Raw genomic sequence first — 19,054 nt, 5'->3', positions numbered from 1 at the left:
CACACATTTCATGTGGTGGGGAAGATTGGCTGGCTAGGGACAACGCTCTGGAGTTTGGAATCCGATACTCCAGCCACAGATTTCATCTAAAAGATAAATGGCTACCTCTTCTGCTCCAACTGACTTACCACAAGATGGTGTTTTCTTGTGTCACTGTGACTTTCATTTTCACCAGCCTTCTGAATGTTGCCCCAGCCCCTTCCCCTGCTCTAGACAGCCATCCTCCTGGAGGACTCATCTAGAGAAAACTAAATGAAACTCTCTATGACTGATTGCCCCATTTTATTTATTTGTGTGCAGCTTCCAAAGCTTTACATTATCCACAGCCCATTTATTTCCATTAAAATGGATAAAATAATTAATCAAATATGGTGATTAAGGTCATAGTTATGAAATGTAAGGCCATTCTTTGCAGAAACATATGGCCTTATTAAACAGTTTTTACATACAAATTATATTGGACTTCAGTGTTTTATCGGAGCATGTAATTACCATAGATTGAAGAGCTGTCTATAATTAATTTGCTCCACTTCTTATTCTCATTGTTCAACTTACCAAACCTACTAGTACCCTGGTGATGCTTTATCGACCTCTGAGAATCCCTTTGTGATCTGCAGTGCTACTGTGGTTCACAAAATCTGTGTTCTTGCTCTCCCTGATAGCATCTGACATTTGTCATCAGGGGTTGGCAATCCCATATACAGGGCCCCATTTACTACATACCATAGCCAGTCACCAAATTAGAGAAACTCAGTTAAAACAAAACAAACAAACAAAAAAAACACCACAAGAGGAGACCTGTGTAGTAGACATTGTGGCTGACCCAACAGCATGTCCATTTCTCTCTCCCTGGGTAGCAATCCTGATCATTTTAAATAAATCACAGAAATCCCATAACCCCTTGCCATAGAGTGACGGGTTTAGGCAACCCAAGCCTAAGCCAATCATCACAGCAGATGCCATAGCCAATAAGCTGGTCACTGAGACATCAGAAATGTGTTGGGGGCTTCTGGAAAAAGTCACTTGCTTCTCTGACACAACCACAAGAAGCCAGTTCTCTCTCTCCTTCTGGACAGTGTATGGTGGATATGAAGTCTAGAATTGCTGTAGAATTTTATCAACATCAGAGACGCCAATTCAGGATGAAGCTCAATCACAGAGGGCAGAAAATGGGGCCTTTTTGTTTTTGTTTTGAGAGACAAAGTCTTGCTCTATTTCCAGGCTGAAGTGCAGTGGCACAATCATAGCTCAATGCAGCCTCAAATTCCTGGGCTCAAGACATCCTCCTGCCTAAGCCTCCTGAGTAGCTGGGACTACAGGTACACACCACCATGCCAGGCTAATTCTTTTTTACTTTTTGTATATATAGAGTCTCAGTCTCACGATGTTGCCCAAGCTAGAAAATAGGTTCTTGACATCACTGAACTGCTAAATCAAAACTTTGTTCCAGTTATGTGAGCCAACAAAAAAACTCTTTTGTATGAACAAGTCTAACCTGGGGTTTCTCTTTCTTGTACAGTAAAAGCCACAATGGATGTAACATCCTGGGCAGCTAAGGAGGAATAGTGCATGAAAATTTCTAATCTTGCTGCTGGCTTTACAACATTCCCAACACCTGAAGGAGAGTGAGTGAAGGAGCCCAAGGATGCACAACTGATCAATGCTTTTGCCCATTTCCTCAAGCCTGCTGTCCAACAAAGGCCAGAGGGTAGCCCGAAAGCCTCCTCTCCAGCAGGGCCATGTCTGGCCTGTCTGGTGACTGATAGCAGAGAGCAGAGTCCTAAGGCTGGGGAAAAATGGGTGGATGCTAACACACCACAGAGGCACAGATGGGGTAGGGGGTCTGTAAGGTAGGACCTGGGTCCCTGATCTTCCTCTCCGACTCACAGCTTGGTGCTGCCCTACCCTCCCTGACGGGGCTTCCTGATAATCCCCATGTGAGAATATCCTTGTCATACTGGGGGTGGCTGCCTGCCTGACAGGAGCAAAAAGGACAAGACTTGTAGGGTGTGACTAGGTGCTGAGAAGGTGTCTGTGTGTGTGCGTGTCAAAGTTCCAGATTCCAATCTGGAATAAGGAGCCAGGAATGAGGATGTCAGGTCTGCCCTGGGATCTCTCCCAGGAGCTGAAGGTGTGGTGAGGAGCTCAGGGGCACATGTGGTGAAGGGGAGGAACATTATTCAGCAGTTAGCAGGAGAGGGGCAAATCAGCGGAAAGCCCTGGCCTATTAAGGTCTGGCCAGATTTTTGTCTTAGAATGTGCTCAAAGTCCACTTGCGGCTCCGCAGACAGCAAATTGCATTTCTGCACTTCTACTTGGCAGTCTTACAGCTGAGATGCTGAATTCCAACAGAAAGATTTTCTGGAAGCTGGGGAAATCAGTTAGGGTGTTAATGAGGCTTTCTTTGGTGGCAACTTTAACTGAGCACTCTCATTCTCCATCTCCCACATGCAGCAAATGCTGTAATGCTCCAGTTTAGATGGTAAACAGGAACTGTAGAAATGCTTCTTGTCAAGCTTTCTTATGGCCTAGTGCTCACGGCAGCCCCGCATTAATATCTGCATTTCTGCATGTACTTTGTTGTCCTATTAGCCTTGACATTTTTTGTTTTATTTTTTTTTTCTGGCTGCTAACTTCCAAGCACATGACCCTGAGTTTTGATAACGAAATTACCTCCAGCAAGCACTCATTCTTAGCTTCTCATCAAATCCAGCTCAGATAGCTCCCTGAGGAGCACCACTCTCCTAAAAATAGAAACCAAAAGACCACAGAGTTCTATGCCCTCAGGTTCTAGTGACAGGCAATTTTACTGAAAGGAGAAATGATACCAAAGGAAGCAAATCAATGCTAACCCTAATGGCTCAAGCTGGTGGGATGTCAAGCTCATTTATAGACAACATATACAAATAAACATGAAATCACCTTGGTTGGCAAAAAAGAAATAGTGCTATACAAACATATGCAAGTGCAAGATATGATGATGACGTAAATCTCATATAGTCTAGAATGGGAGCTCTGCTATAACAGGAAGGGAAAGAATGAGGCAAGAGAATTCAGGACGAGTTCTCTCCACAAGCAAATATTTCATGTCACTTTGTCCACTGGATACAGGCTAGGAGACAATTAAACAGGAGACAATGCCGATGACAGCACAAAGTCATTTTCTTCTATACTTAGCACTGGCCTGACTTTCATCATAAAGTGATATTAGAGGATTTGGCCTGTGTCCAGAGGACAATGGTCATAAGATCTAAAGGAGATAGAAGGGGAAAAAAAGGCTTGAGCTTGTTCAAAGTAAAACAAGAAGACAATGAGTATTGGGCCAAAATGGTCCATGTTAAGCTGTACTTGGTGGCGAGTTCACATTCTCTCCTCAACTAGTAATCCTGTTTTCAAATTCATTTTAAATAACATTTAATATTCAGTCTTACCAACTTTCAGGGTGAGGGGGTGATACGGAGAATGGGGTGATCAAACTTCTTAGGACTGTAGAAATTTTATATTTATTATATCCAAATAGCTTAAAAATGAATGCAAATAAGAAATAGAGGAGGCTTTATGAGACTGTAGCTTCTTGTGCTTCACAGCTAATGGGCAGAATATCATTGGGAAAACCTGAAGGATTTATCTCCATAGCAAAACAAAGCAAGGCAATATTCAGCAGAGTATTTCTCTGAAATAAGAAGTCTAAGCCTTTCTGTGTTTGTTATGAGGCCTCTATAGGTAGACAGAGACACAGCAGGGGAACATCTAAGATGAACCATGTTGAAACACAGGTGCTGGAGGAGCCCACAGCACTTTTCTTCCTCTCAGACCACTGCACTTGGAAGTCTACAGCTGCACGTGGTTATGTATCCCCCAGGGCAGGCAGGGTGGACGGAAGAGTGCCGGAGGCAGGAGGCAGGTTTTCATCCCAGCTCTCACACCATGAGGCTGGATGATCAGGGACATCTGCCTTGATTTCTTTGGCCTACGTTGCATTTGTAAATGAGAAGATTGGACTAAATCAAATGGCTTCTTATCTCATGCCCAGTACAAGTCAAATTCATTATAACTGTCCACAAGGCCCCACCATCTAGCCCCTCACCACCTCTCTGACTCATCTCTCCCCCTCCCTTAAGCCTCTGTACTCTTTCTGGAACACATCAGCCCATTCTCACCTCAGGGCCTTTGCAGCCGCTTGCCCTCTGTTTGGAAAGTTCTTCCCCCAGGATATCCACATCTGGCTTCCTCACACTTCTTAGGTGAGTCTAATATCAATCACATTCTCAGTGAGGATTCACTCACAATTGCAACCACAATTACCCACCTCCACCCTCTCACCCCCTGCAACAATCCCTATTTCCCTCTTCAGCTTGAAAATATCTTTTTCTACTTAGCACTCGGTTCTCCACTTATTATATATTTTACTTATTTATTTTGTTGATGTTTATTGCCCGCACCTAGAATATCAGCTCTCCAAGAGCAGGGATTTCTATCTGCTTTGTTCACTGCCTTAGTACCTGGAAGGTGCCTGGGACATAATTCAAGAAGTATTTGCTGAATAGATATGTCCATGGATGGCTGGAAGGGAGGGCAGAAGGATTACAGACCTTTACAATGTGTTTGGTCTGGGGTCTGTGGGGTGTGGTGCTTATGGTCAGAGGGCTCTCTCTGCCATTGGGATGGACTCTGTAACCACATGACAAAAACAAGCCAGCCCAGGTGAAACATAAAGGGCCCAGAGCGAGATGCGGTATGCTTTCACTCCACTGCAGAACCTCCCAAGCACTGCTTCCTGCTCACTCCATGCCTTAAGCTGATGGACATGTACACCCAGCATTCTCAGCAGTCATGCCCTGGACTCCAGACACTGTCTATGAGAAATTCCTTAAATTGATGTCATTTGGGGAGAGCACTCACCTCCTCTCTCTCGTTCTTCATTTAAAATTCCTAGGCAAAAGAGAAGTACGTTTCCCTATTGCCAGGATATCACACTAGAGTTTATCCTGAATTGGGAAAAGGTGGTGATGCTCCCACAGGCAATTCAGCCAGCCAGTTCCACTAGATGGCAACATGGTCAGGATGTGCTGATATCCAAGAGTGAAATTTACCAGGAACAGAGTAGACAAGCTCCTACGCGCCACTCTGCCACTACGGTTCTCAGCTTGGCACGCACAACCTTGCCTCCCCTTCACTTCTAGCCTGGCTATTTTCAACCATGAATTTACAGTTCGTTCTCAAATGGTTCATGCTTACCCTTGAATGCTTATGACTTAATCACTCCAGCCTTGGAAGCTTTATGTACACGTCTTTCTGCCAAAGTACGCTACCTACCCTCCCTTTGGAACTGTACCCAAAACTCACTTCTTCCACAAAATCCTCCCAAGCAAAGCTGGCTCTGATCTCAACTCTATGTATGCAATGACATACAGTCACAGACACATAACCATTTTTTTTGAGACGGAGTCTCACTCTGTCACCAGGCTGGAGTGCAGTGGTGCGATTCTCGGCTCACTGAAATCTCCACCTCCCAGGTTCAAGCAATTCTCCTGCCTCAGACTCCCGGGTATACACACACACACACACACACACACACACGAAAGGATCACATGCACAGCTCTAGGCATCTAGTAGACGAATGTACCTTTACTATAAATGATATGCAGGTGACCACATTCCATACAAGAGAAGTCAGGACTCTATGAAATAATATTTATTGGCTGCCAAGGGTTCAATAATGGACCAAAAGACTAGATATACCAACACCCACCTATGTCTTCCAAATTCTAGTTTTTCCCTAGTATTAAATTTAAGCTCCAAAAAATCTGTTGAGCAGAACAATTTTAAGTAAACCTAAGCAAATATTATATATCAACTTGAACAAAAGTGTATAAATACCAATATAACTTTAAGGGCTATTTAAAACACTCTATTCTAATCCTTGATAACTTTTTCAATTTACTTTAAAAATAAAATTAAGTCTACTTGTGGGAGCATTAAGTATGGCTAAAAACAAACCTAAGGTGTTATTTTAAAAGTACAAAATACTTTATATGTAAGGTAAACTGTTTTTTTTTTTTTTGGTTGTTAGAGAAAATGGCAACAGCAATATTCAAACAATTATCCAATAAGAGAATAGAAATAAACACCCTTGTGTTTACGGGTTGCCCCACGGTGTTACCACTGCTACCAGACCATTGGGAACCAGAGGTGTCCTACAGTTAATAAACACATGGAAAATGTAAAAGAGAAACTCTGAGTGAAAAAGCCATCCAATCTTTTCAGAGTCCCAACTCTGAAACATTTCAAATCTTTATCTGTTTACAAATGAAACTGTCTACATGCAAACTTTAAATGCCATTTTTCCACCCACAATACTCATACCTCTCCCTGCTTAACACTGGTTCCCCACACCCAGAGCCATAGCAAAACAAAACAAAACAGTGATTTGTTGAACACAGTAGTTCTAAAGCCACGACCAAACATTATTTCCTTGAAGACAGCAATACTATGTTAGTCATCTGAACATTTTACCAGATTTCAACAAAGACATTATATCTAAACATATTCTGAAGGCCGTTTTAACTCACCTAGTTTCAGCATTTTCTCCCTGTGTGCAATCAGAAGGACAACTTCACAGTATCTTGGTAGAGTCATACAGACTTGAGGAATGCATGCAACCACCCTGTTGACGTGTACCCTATGGAACCTGCATCACCCTCGGGGAGACTCAGTCCTTCTCAAGAATAATTCAAAATAATTTATACTATTCTTTTGAAAAATCTACCATAAGCTTACCACATAAATGCACAGAAGGCACTGGTCAACTACAGTCACTTTGAAAGTTGTCTTGCTTGTTATTCTGGGAGCTAGGTTTCGTCACTTGTAGTGGAATGCATTAGGTAGCCTTTAATTGTGAGTCCAGAGAGGTCTCCACATTCACAACAGGGATGGACTGGTTGCTGCCTGCACTTGCTCCCTGTAAACTACAACTACATAGAAATGCAAGATTACCTGTAACAAGCAAACAGGAGTATATTCAAAATCAAGCAGAAACAGGAAGTCTAATGTTTCAACATGCTAGAAAATAGAAACAGATACTTAGAAAAAAAAAAACTAAAAAAAAGGGAGAGGCCCCATTCACAGATGCCTGAAAAAAAGAAAATAAAAAAAACACCTCATTCCTACCTGTATAAACATGAACGTCTATTAATAATACGTATTGCTCAGAGGTGTTTCTGTTCTCAGGAGAACTAAGAACAGAGTTTGGACAATGTTGCTACTTAAAATCATCAGCCTTTTGCTTTAGAAGAGTATATAAGGTTTTCATAATGAATGTAAGTGTGAGTGTATCCAGGCATACACAATACACACATGTACACATACACATACATGCATATATACAATCTAATAGTTTCTTTAGGAGCCTGTTTATTTACCTGGGCATTTGGCAGTCATTGCCACCCACAAATCTTTCCTTATCCACTCCCCCAAGTAAGATTCAAGTGCACCACTTCTAAGAAGGCTTTTCTTGGGTGATCCCTATTAGGTATGTATGATCTCAATCTCTTCCTTTAGCCCCTACTGCACCTTGGTTGACCTTTCTTGGTAACACTTTTTGGTATCTATCACAGCTGTCCTTATATTATCTTCAGTTGTTTATCTATCTTACTCTCCCTACATGGTAAGCTTCTTGATTTTATTTCTATACTCTGTAGCAATAACACTCTACCTTGAAACTACCAAGCACCTAGCAAAAAAAGTGGAAGGTGATGGACAAACTCTCCAAGGCCTGGTTCAGAGTCTATTTATGCCACCTTCTGGTTGTGTATACGTGCAAGTTATTTAACACCCCTGAACAATTTTGCACTTCCGTAAGATGAGAATAACATCATCAATGTCACAGAATTGCTATTAAGATTTAACGAGAACCACGTGAAGCAAATAACATATTGCCTGATGCACATAGAGTTCTCAAGCAGTAATGAGCATTATTATTGACCTAAATTAAAATCAAATGCCCAATACTAATTTGGGAAGGAGGCCAAAAGAGATACCAAATCAACATCAATTTACAAACATATCTCTGTATTTCTTATTTTCTTTGGCCTACATTATCATGTGACTAACTCATAGCAATATGACATTTATACCTTAGAAACCATATTTTTGTGTTCTTTTGTGTTATCTCCCCAAATTCTGACTGGCCCTTCATGCCATGAAAACATCAGGGACTAAGGGTCAAAGAAGATGTCAAGAGAAAGCTCTTCCTGGAAGTGCAGGACCCTAAATCACAAGGACTTCCCAGGCTGTGACTCACTGGCAATTCCAAGGGTAAGCTACAAAGAGCAGAAATACTGCATCTAAACAGTGGAACAGGCCTCTCACATTTCCCTAAAATGTGACCTCAGTGGTGGCTGCGTGGCTAGGTGGTCACTAGGAACCACTCTTTCCAGTTCTGCTGGGGGAGGATGGGGCGGGGCAGTGCAGTGAGGCTGCAGGAAGACAAGGCTGGAGGAAGAATCCTGCAGTCCTATGTGAAAACAACTGCCTTCATGGCATCAGGGCCCTTACACATGCTCCAGGCCCAGTCGGGGAGGCACCAGCAAGGTCCCAACACCAGGCAAGGGCAGAGGACATGGTAGCCTCATGTATCCAGTGGGCACCTCTACACCCAGCAGGAAACTCCTGGTTTTGGAGAGAGCTCTCCAAACACAGGAGAACAAAAAGCAAAGCATCTGCACAGGCATTTCCCTAAGACACTCCTTTTCTCTCACTTGAGACTAGAATGCCCAAGATATCCCCAGATCTATTCAAAGTGTGCTGTTTAAACCAGTCCCAGCAGTTAGCATCCTGCTTATCCTACTAGATTTGGGAACAAAGAAGAGTCATCACAGACATAGGCTAGAGAGCAGGGAGATTCTCAAGTAAGTATTTATGAAGCAGTCAAACCTTACAGAATAGCCTTATGTTTAAAAAAAAAAAAAGCTAATATCTCTTTGTAGATATGACTATGCACAGCACTTCCATGCTTCCCTAGGACTTGTGAATTAAGACACTCTAGGTAGGTTCAGGGATCAACATTGTGATGATTGCCCAATGTGGATGCATCACCCATGCTTCAAGGCAAGGAGGAGAGTGGAGGCAGCCAGGACTTCCAGCCCTAGGAGCCCTGCCTGGTGGCCTAGTGGCTGAAGAATCTGTCCAGGCCTAGCTTCATGAAAGCAATTTGTGCTCAGGAATATAGTTGGCTCTTGGCCTTTTTCTTGGTGGGCACAACTCTGCAGCAGAAGCGCAGGGCTAATCTGTACCCCAACCCCTAACCCCCAGCCCCTGAGAGTGCAACTGGCATTGACAGTCATGGAGGTAGCCTGGAGTGTCACAGTAATACCAAATAAGCTGTCATTAGGGAAGTCTGCGGCCATCTTATCTGGTACTTCTTCTCTATCTCTCTGCAAACACATGATGGTGGCCATGAGAAAATGAGATCCTTCTCTTCTGTGTGTGTGTACTCCACATTATCTCGGCATCTCAGAGCAAGAGACTATCACTTACATCATTTCACTCTCCCCACACCCAGCGAAAGTGGGTGGCAATCCCAGTTTCCAAAGCGAGTGTCAGAGCAGAGAGGTTAAGCAGCATATTCAGCAGGACCCTGCACAATAGGGCAGGGCTGAGAGGAGAGGCCATGAGGCCTAACCCCTACCCTCCCAGAACAATCTCTAGACACACATGCTCTCGCTGGCCTAGTTTCATCAACTGCTTATCACATACCCCAAGAAAAATATTTCCTTTATAGCTACCCACATCCTTATCAGAAGCACATTCAACAAAATCATCAAAAGAGTGATGACATTTGTGTCTGCATAAAAAGATACTTTCATTTGTTTATTTCATCTAATTCTACAGCCTCAAACAGAACTGGAAATGTCTACAAAACACCTTGGCCTTTATGCTTTGGCATTCCCAGGACGTTCCCTAATCCCTAGTGCTTAATGCCATGGCTGCCAAGATTAATTTCATTTTCTTTCTGTTCAACCTTCCTCTCTTCCCATCAGTCCTCTCTGTACCCTCCTCGTATGCTGAATCCTGCCCATGCTAACTCTTTCAATGGCCTGCCTAAACCATGGCGCTAATTATAGCTTCCCCCTCCTCTATTCAACTTACTCCTCTTTGTCTCTCTCCTCTTCTTCAAAGAGGAAAGAGTCATTGGTGAAGCAGGGAGGAAGGCAGGCTGAGAAGGAATTATTCCAGGAGACTCAGGGACTGAGATAAACAATATGCTCAGAAGCATTTTCCAGATGGCCTAACAGAGACGGCGGATGGTCAGACTCACTTCTCACATAAAGGAGGCCTTGCACAGCACAGGATTTCCCCAACCTTTTCTGGACATGGCCTTGCATGGTCCATGTCTAGACAAGGCTGGGGAAATCCTGCTGCTAAGCACCTGGAGATGTCCACAGTGTGCATGGTGCTCTCACTGTGGTCCACTCAGTCCTCGCCAAAACCCTGGGAGGTGGGCATCATTATCCTCGGATTACAGGTGTGGAAACCCAGCTCCATAAAGTTAACATATCTGTTCAGCAGAATGCTGGGATATGAGCCTACATCTGCTGGCTTTTTTCTCTTCATATCATATCGCAAAAGCATCCATGATTCACCAGACAGAAAGCACAAAAAGCAAACTGTGTGGAAAATAGGAAGAACACCTTTCTATTTAATAGAAAGGCAAAAGACCTCCCAAGGCCAGGTAGAGTGGTGAGTTAAGCAGTGTGAACAGCTGCTGCTGAGGGCCAGCACAGGGGCAGAGACTGCTCAGGTCTGTCATCACCACAGCTGCCATTCACGTTGCCCGCCCAAATGGGTTGCACAAAAGGTAAGTGTGGGAAGGTAGGCCTTTTTATCATATAGTACTTATTTCTATGTTTTAAGTATAAATTGTGTAAAAATGTTGTTAGAAGCAAAAAAAGAAGACTATCTTCTAATTTCTCTTAGAATCAGATAACTTGGGTGTTGGCAAGACCGCTGATACCATCTAACCTCATTTCACAAGCGAGGAAAACAGGGCCATCCAAGGAGGCTGAAAGGCACGCCCAGAATCCCACCACTAGCTGTGAGCAGCACAGCTGCGGCACTCGCTGGGTCCTAGGCCTGCAGAATGAGCATCTACGTCTGTCTTCCTATGATTCATGCTCAAGTCTCTCTTCACACTTGTACCACCAATGAAAACACTAAATCAGCATTTAGAAAGCAAAGAAACACCGAGTGCTGGCTGCAATAAATATGCTGGCACTTGAATGTGGTTTATTCTCTACTGAACTGAATATAAACAGAGGCCTGACATTTTATAGCATTCTTCCATTGCAAAACCTCATGTAAAACTGAACATGATCCCTCGTAATAAAATAATAAACTAATTAAACTCTCAATTTGCCAAGAAAAACTATCCAATTGTAAGGTAAGTTTCTCTGTAAATTTCTAGAAATTCTGGCTAATAAGGGAACATATGATATTTCCCAAGTTAAATTTCTCATCCTCCCTCCATCACCAACCTGTTATTTTTTTCTCTCTGTTTTAACCTCTCTGGCTCCCTTCACAACCTTGTCACTCAGTCATCACTGATTCCTCCCTTGGTTTGGGTGGTCACTTACTCACCAAGTTCTGCTGTCTTCTCATCTGTGTGTCTCCCATTCTCACTTCCATTTGCATTCTGTTAAACCTCCTTTTGTTTTTAAGGTAGCAGAAGGTGGTTTCTTGAAAAGACAACAATCCAGAGAATGCTAGCCAAGCACTTCTATTCTCCATTCCCTCTCTAGAGGACAGACAGCTTTCTCATTATGTAGTTTTACCCATGTGGCTATTTTCAAACCAAATTTTTTTTGCGAAGTAAGTTTCAAAAACTTTTCCAGGCTGGACACAGTGGCTCACACCTGTAATCCCAGCACTTTGGGAGGCTGAGGCAGGTGGATCACCTGAGGTCAGGAGTTCGAGACCAGCCTGGCCAACATGGTGAAACCCCGTATCTACTAAAAATACAAAAATTAGCCAGGCGTGGTAGTGGGCACCTGTGGTCCCAGCTACTTGGGAGACTAAGGCAGGAGAATCGCTTGAGCCCAGGAGGCAGAGGTTGCAGTGAGCAGAGATCGCGCCACTGCACTCTAGCCTGGGTAACAGAGCGAGACTCTGTCTCAAAAAACAAACAAACAAAAAAACCCAAAACAATAAAACCTTTTCCAATTTAGAGAGCAATCAGAATTATAACGTCTTGAGTATTTTCCTTTTGATTTTTTCCCCTAAGAAAAGCACACATCATTTTTGAATGTTTGTGGGGAAAATATGATGTGTCACCCAGTTCTGGGCCTCTTCCCATCTGTACCCTGAGCCCACATGTTCATGTACTCCACAGTCAACACACATCCGCCCCCATCCGCCTCAGCCTAACAAAATGAAGAAATTTACTCAACGACAGGGCTGGCAGCAAATCATTCCCAATGGGGGTCTGGGAACAGACATTTCCAGGAAACAACATCTCATCTCCTGGAAAGGAGTTGGAGCCTCATTTCCCCTTTCCACAAATGCAGTCCTTTTCTTACAGAGGAGGAAGAGGCCATGGGAGCCCGAGCCCCTATCCTGTGGTATATACTCCTGTCTCCTCTCTCTTCTTGTCACCCAAGCCCCTTCAGGACAAAGGAGGGCACACGGGCTGGTTTAATCTGGAAGAGGCTCACTAATTCAGTAAAGGGATGGGTCAAAACTAAATTCATAAATGTTCTTACTTCCAAACAGCTTCTCTTCTAGGGCTCCATATCTCATCTTCCCATCAGTCATTCAAACTAAAACTCTCTGGCTCAGTGTCATCGTGGGTCCCACTCTCCCTCTTTCCTCACCTTCAAAACACTCCTCTGCCTTCTCTTCATTTCCAGCCCCATCACCCCAACCTCCTTCAGGCTCATCCTCTGGCCTGAACTTCCTCTGCTTCTTACTTAGTTGTCCTCATGATACATTTTCTCAAAGCACAGCCCGATCACCCTTAACACTGCCATGTGTACCTAGAATTAAGTTTAAAAAGCACTTCCATATCCTCTCTCACCATGTTACCCTCTGATGAGGAGCACGCAATGCTTCCCTGCTGCTCAGGGGTCTGAGTCCATGAGTCAACATAGGACTTAAAGCAGTCCCCAGTCCTGCCCCCACCGTGCTTCACTGTTTTGCCTCTGGGCCTCTGCTCACCTGCTTTCCTCAGCCCCTCGGATTCTTTCCATCATCACCAGCTGCAAAACACTGCCAGTCTCCCAAGGCTCAGCTCAGATGGAGCCTTTCATGACACTGTAGCCAGTCACTGCTCCCACTCCTGCATCTCCGTGATATTTGGACACTTACAGCATTTCCCACATTTTGCTCCAAGAGATAGCCATGTTTGGCTCCAAGAGGTAACCATCACTATACACACCTCATCAGCCCTATTACACCACACATTCCTAAACGACAGGGTGATTTCTTCATTCATTCAGCATGAATGAATCCACCTGCATTTACCTAGTACCTACTGAATGGTAGGCATTGACTTAGATGCTGGGGACATGGGAAATGAAACATAAGGGGTTGCCTGTGTTACAAAACTGACATTCAGTGGGAAAAAGCGGCAGCAGACCAGTAAGCACATACATAAATGAAGGACGGATTGTGAAAGGTGCTAGGGCAAAAATAAACAGGGGGTTCTGACGGAGACCACTCTAGCAGAAGTGGCATTGGAGGTATATGCTGAAAGCCACAGGAATAATGGTCTGGGCAGCAGAAACAGCAAGTGCTACAGCCCGAGACAGGACAAGCCAGGCATGCTTCAGGGGAAGGAGGGGACAGGGGCTGGTGTGGCTACAGTGACGGAAGCAAGGGGAGGAAAGCTGTAAGAAGCAGCTGGGAGGCCAGGCGCGGTGGCTCACGCCTGTAATCCCAGCACTATGGGAGGCCGAGGCCGGCGGATCACGAGGTCAGGAGATCAAGACCATCCTGGCTAACACGGTGAAACCCCATCTCTACTAAAATACAAAAAAAATTAGCCGGGTATGGTGGCGGACGCCTGTAGTCCCAGCTACTCGGGAGGCTGAGGCAGGAGAATGGCGTGAGCCCGGGAGGCAGAGCTTGCAGTGAGCTGAGATCGCGCCACTACACTCCAGCCTGGGCGACAGAGTGAGACTCCGTCTCAAAAATAAATAAATAAATAAATTAAGTAATTAAATAAAATAGAGCAGCTGGGAGTTAGGCAAAGGCCAGAATATGTAGACCATATAGGACATGGTAAGGAGTTTATATTATATGACAGGAATGTAAAACAGGACAAACATCTGGAAGGCAAAGTGACAATAAAGATCAAAAACCTTAAAACTCCACAGGCCCTTTGAACCACTTACAGGAATACATCCCATGAAATAGACAGAAGTGTGGACAAGTGCAAGGAAACTGCGCGGGGTTATGACAATGACCCCATATGAAAACTTTTAGAGCCTAACTATCCACATGGGGACTGATTAAGTAAATTATGGCACATCCATATATGGCATGTAATGCAGTCTTTTTATTTTTATTTTTTATTTTTTAAGAGACAGGGTCTTGCTATGTTGGCCAAGTTGGTCTTGAACCATTGGCCTCAAGCAATTCTCCTGCCTCAGCCTCCCAAAGGGCTAGGATTACAGGTGTGAGCCACTGCGGCTGGCCAGTAATGCAATCTTTAAAACCGATCTTGCAGAGTATTAATAACATGAGAACTCTTCACAAAGGCTACAAAACAATATATAAAAGCAAAGAAATTATATTAAGCCATATATAATTTTTAAAGAGAAAACTATAAGCACACAGAAAAGAGCCTGGAATGATGATATTCACAATATATTTTTTTCTGGGTAGTGACAATAAGGAGTGCCTCTTTTTTTTTTATTGGTCAAATTGTAGTTGATAAATACACTACACAAACATGTAATACTGCTGTGATAACGAAAAAAGGTTTCAAAAACCCTGTGAGTTACAAGGCACAGCAGAGAGGATATCCCATGAAATCATATAAATAAATAGAGGCTGCCAATCAGGAGGTGGCTGGGGCAATCTTCTGTCTTTTCAGGGAATTTTCAAAGCGAAACAGAAAAACAAACCATAAAAACTCCCTAGAACTTGGGGCAGGAAGTGTGTCATTCCCTTTTTGCTTATCCCTGTGACTCAGCAGTGACTGGAGGCCCCTCTGATCCATGCACGAAGAAGTTAAAGATAGGAGTTCTGAGAGGATGGAGACTTAGAAACCTCACCCAGGAGCTCCCAGCCCCGAGGGGGAAGTTGGGAATGTTGAACTTGGAACTTCTTTTTTTTTTTTTTTTTTGAGATGGCGTCTTGCTTTGTGGCTCAGGCTGGAGTGCAGTGGCGCGATCTCGGCTCACTGCAGCCTCCACCTCCTGGGTTCAGGTGATTTTCCTGCCTCAGCCTCTCGAGTAGCTGGGATTATAGACACTGGCCAACACACCTGGCTAATTTTTGAATTTTTGGTAGAGATGGGGTTTCATCATTGAACCTGGAACTTCTAAGGAAAAAAATATTCTCTATTCTTTTTTAGAGTCATTACAACAGCAACCAACAGTCTTACCTATAATGTTACAAATTAAACATGATTAAGCTTTTTGTCTATTTCCTTTAAATAAGATTTACTTCACAAGACCCAAACCCACTGTTGTTCCAAGCCTTCTTCCCAAACAGGTTTGAAAGTTTAACAAACAGTCTAGACAAGTCTCAACAAGTCTCAGGTATTTTGATCCTGGTTTACACAAGCTCAAATTGAAGGAGTTTTACTGCAGAAGCCCATTCAGCCAATTTATGCCCCTGTTCCCCACTGGGAAGCAAAGATGATTTGGTTCCTGTGTCCCCATCTGGCAGCCTCCTAAGCTCAGCACTCAACAGCCAAAGAACACAGATTACAACTGATTTGCTAACAGAAGCCCACATGCTTCTTTTAGTCCATTTTTAATAACCCTCTGGAAACTACAGAGTGGAGGGAAACATACACAGCACTATAAAATAAAACAGCAACTTTTGACTCTGGAATCATTTACATTTTTAAGGTAAATTAAATTAAAATGTGAGGACATACAATTAAAATCCAGGACCACTGCCTTCCTACCTTTATTTAACAAATATTTATTGAGGCCTTACTGTGCCCTATGTTAGACTCTAGGGTAAATGACAAACAAGTGGCCAGAGGAGTGATGTGTATGTATGCAGGGGGGGGTGGGAATGTGCTTGAGGGAGGCAGATATTTCCGAGAAACTCCAAGAAATGCAGCCAGCGTGGGAACAGGTTATTAAGGATCTTATAAGCCCTGTTAAAAAGTTTAGATTTTATCAAAACTCTAATGAGGCATTTTAAGCAAAGGATGATGCAATCAGATGGACATTTTATGAGGCCAATAGCAGCATAGGATGTTAGACTGGAGAAAGTGTAGGGGGTGCAACTGTCCTTTAAGTAACCTAGGAAAGAGATGGCAGCAGTGGCTTGGTCTTAGTTGGTGGCAGTGCACAGTGACAGGCAGTATATAGAGTGTACAGCTATTCACGGGAGAACTGACTATACTGACAATTGATTGGGCATAGGGGTAAGGCCAGAAGAAGCAGCCTTCCAAGTTTCGAGATAGTTACCTGGGTCATTGACTAAGGGGAAAAGTGAAAGAGAAGGCAAGTTCAGCTTTCTTCACATCAAATTTGAGTTGCCTATGAAACATCAAAGAACATTTTCTAGCTAGACACCCAGGTCTAGAACTTAGACAAGAGCTTGGGCCTGGAATGTAAGTTTGGGAGGCACCGGCATGTAGAGAATCTGAAACCCTAGAAATGCGCGGGGTCACCAGGGAGAGAGTAGAATAAGAAGGGCAGAGAATCCAGGTAGAGCCTAAGAAATACCAACGTTTTGATATTGGACAAAGAGGAAGAAGCCTGCAAAGAAGACCAAGGAGGGGCACAGAGAAAACGGGGAGGAAAATCAGGAAAGTGGATTATGGAGGACCAGTCTGTCTACAGAAATGGGAGCAGCATGGACTCGTTTGGAATGGTCAGGAAGAGAAGTGAAAGGTCCCCACCTAGCACTAAAATGCCAGAGGCTGCTCAACTTCTCCACGCCTGTGTATTTCTGGAGTTATTGGTAAACAGCAGGGGGCCAAATGGGAGGCAGCAAGAAGAGAGCAGGTTCTGAGATAAACTTAGCAGGAGATCCTGGCCATAGCCAGCATGGTCTGCTCAGAGGCTGGAAAAGGGGCCAAGGGCCACAGAAGTGATGAAATGCCAAGGTCCTGGGACCACCCCTCAAGGAGTAGCACTTCATCATTCAGCCACAAGTATGTATAGGTCATTTACTGCGTGTGAGCACTGCTGATGGTGCTGGGGATAGAGCAGTGACAAAAGTTCTAACAAAATAGCTAGAAAAACAGGATTTTGAGTGGAGATAAACGCTGTGGAGGGAAAAAACAAACCAGAGGCAGGGGCTAGAGAGTGGGTGGGAGAGAGGAGCATTTTGGATAGGCTTTCTCCTGGGGTAACATCTGAGCAGAAACCTGAGAAAAATTAGAGTGAGAGCCAAGGAACAATCTATGGGGAAGGGGCTTCCAGGCAGAGGAAGGGGTGTGTGCAAAGGCTCTGAAGTAGGAGGAAAGAGCTTGGGAAGTTTGAGGAACAGCATGGTGGTCAGTGTGGCCTGACTGAGGCAGGAAAGGAGGGAGTGGGAGGAAATTAGGTAGCAGAATTGGGCAGAGGCCACATGAAGGGGAGCCTGTAGCTCCTGGTAAGGAGTGGGGAGTTTGTCCGTTGGAATGGAAAGCCGTGGGGGGTTGGAGCAAGGGAATGACTGTGATCAGCGATAAGACCATTCTCATTGCACAAAGACTGTCTGAGAGTGACAGTGCAAGAGCACAGGGGAGTTAGGAGGCTTCTGAGGCTACCCAGAAGAGAAGTGATGGTGGGAGAAGAAGCAGTGAGATTTAGGATGTGCGTATTTGCTAGGGCAAGTGGAAAGAACTTGCTGCCAGGTGAGCTGTGTGATGAGTGAACAGAGGAATCAGGATGCCTCCTGGGCTTGTGGCCTGAGAGCTGCATGCACGAAAGGCAAACCCAGGAAGGAGCCAGTGTGGGGTAAGGGGCATGCAATCAAGATGCCTATTTCTAGTGGAAATGTAAAACAGACAACAGAATAATCACATCTGGAGTTTGGGAAAAATGTGTTAAATACATTAATTTGGAAGTTATTAGTATTTGGTATTTATCCTCCAGGACTAGAAATCATCCAGATTCTCAATCTTGGCTGTAAGCTGGTATACCCAGTAACAAAATATGAATAAAAAAAACCAATGCAAACCAAAACAAAACAAAAACTGATGCCCACAAGTCTTCCCCAAAGGTTCTCAATTAACTAGACTTGGTATCCAAGTCTAGTCTTTTTTTTGAGATGGAGTCTCGCGGTGTTGCCCAGGCTGGAGTGCAGTGGCTCAATCTCGGCTCACTGCAAGCTCCGCCTCCCGGGTGCACGCCATTCTCCTGCCTCAGCCTCCTGAGTAGCTGGGACTACAGGCACCGGCCACCACGCCCGCCTAGTTTTTTTGTGTTTTTAGTAGAGACGGGGTTTCACCGTGTTAGACAGGATGGCCTCAATCTCCTGACCTTGTGATCCGCCCACCTCGGCCTCCCAGAGTGTTGGGATTACAGGCATGAGCCACCGTGCCCAGCCAAGTCTAGTCTTTTTTAGTTTTTTGTTTTTCGTTTTTTGGTTTTTTTTAGCAGGTTAAGAACCCTAGAGACAGTGTAGTATGGAGAAGAAAGTCAAGGACTAAGCCCTGGGGCAATTCCATCTGTAGAGGCCCTTGGAGAGAACAGTTATTCAGGTAGGAGAAAAAAAGGGGATGTGATGCCCTGGAAGTCAAGTCAGGACAGTGCTTCAAAGGGAAGTGAGGGGGTGGGGGTGGTTACAAGGTCATACTACAAAAAGAAAAAGAAGGGGGCCGGAATGGATGATGCCAACTACTACTGAGAGACTGAAAAAGATGAGGACTAGAACA

General features: G+C 44.2%; 1 protein-coding gene across 2 annotated transcripts in view; it reads right to left on the bottom strand.

The window, feature by feature from the left end:
• Positions 1 to 19,054, bottom strand: part of TNFAIP8 (TNF alpha induced protein 8) — a 127,761-nt gene that overhangs the window by 56,928 nt on the left and 51,779 nt on the right. The window contains exon 1 of one of the 2 annotated variants that reach the window (XM_063604602.1): positions 6,573 to 6,733. The exons of the other annotated variant lie outside the window; for it this stretch is intronic. Coding sequence (XP_063460672.1) covers positions 6,573 to 6,639 — 67 coding nt within the window. The 5' untranslated portion in view covers positions 6,640 to 6,733. Of the gene's footprint in view, positions 1 to 6,572; positions 6,734 to 19,054 lie in introns of those variants that run through there. 2 annotated transcript variants of the gene reach the window in all.

The sequence above is a fragment of the Pan paniscus genome, chromosome 4, assembly GCF_029289425.2.
Source record: "Pan paniscus chromosome 4, NHGRI_mPanPan1-v2.0_pri, whole genome shotgun sequence".
NCBI lineage: Eukaryota > Metazoa > Chordata > Mammalia > Primates > Hominidae > Pan > Pan paniscus.
Note: the sequence above shows the minus strand (reverse complement) of the source record. Positions and strands in the feature narration are given on the sequence as shown.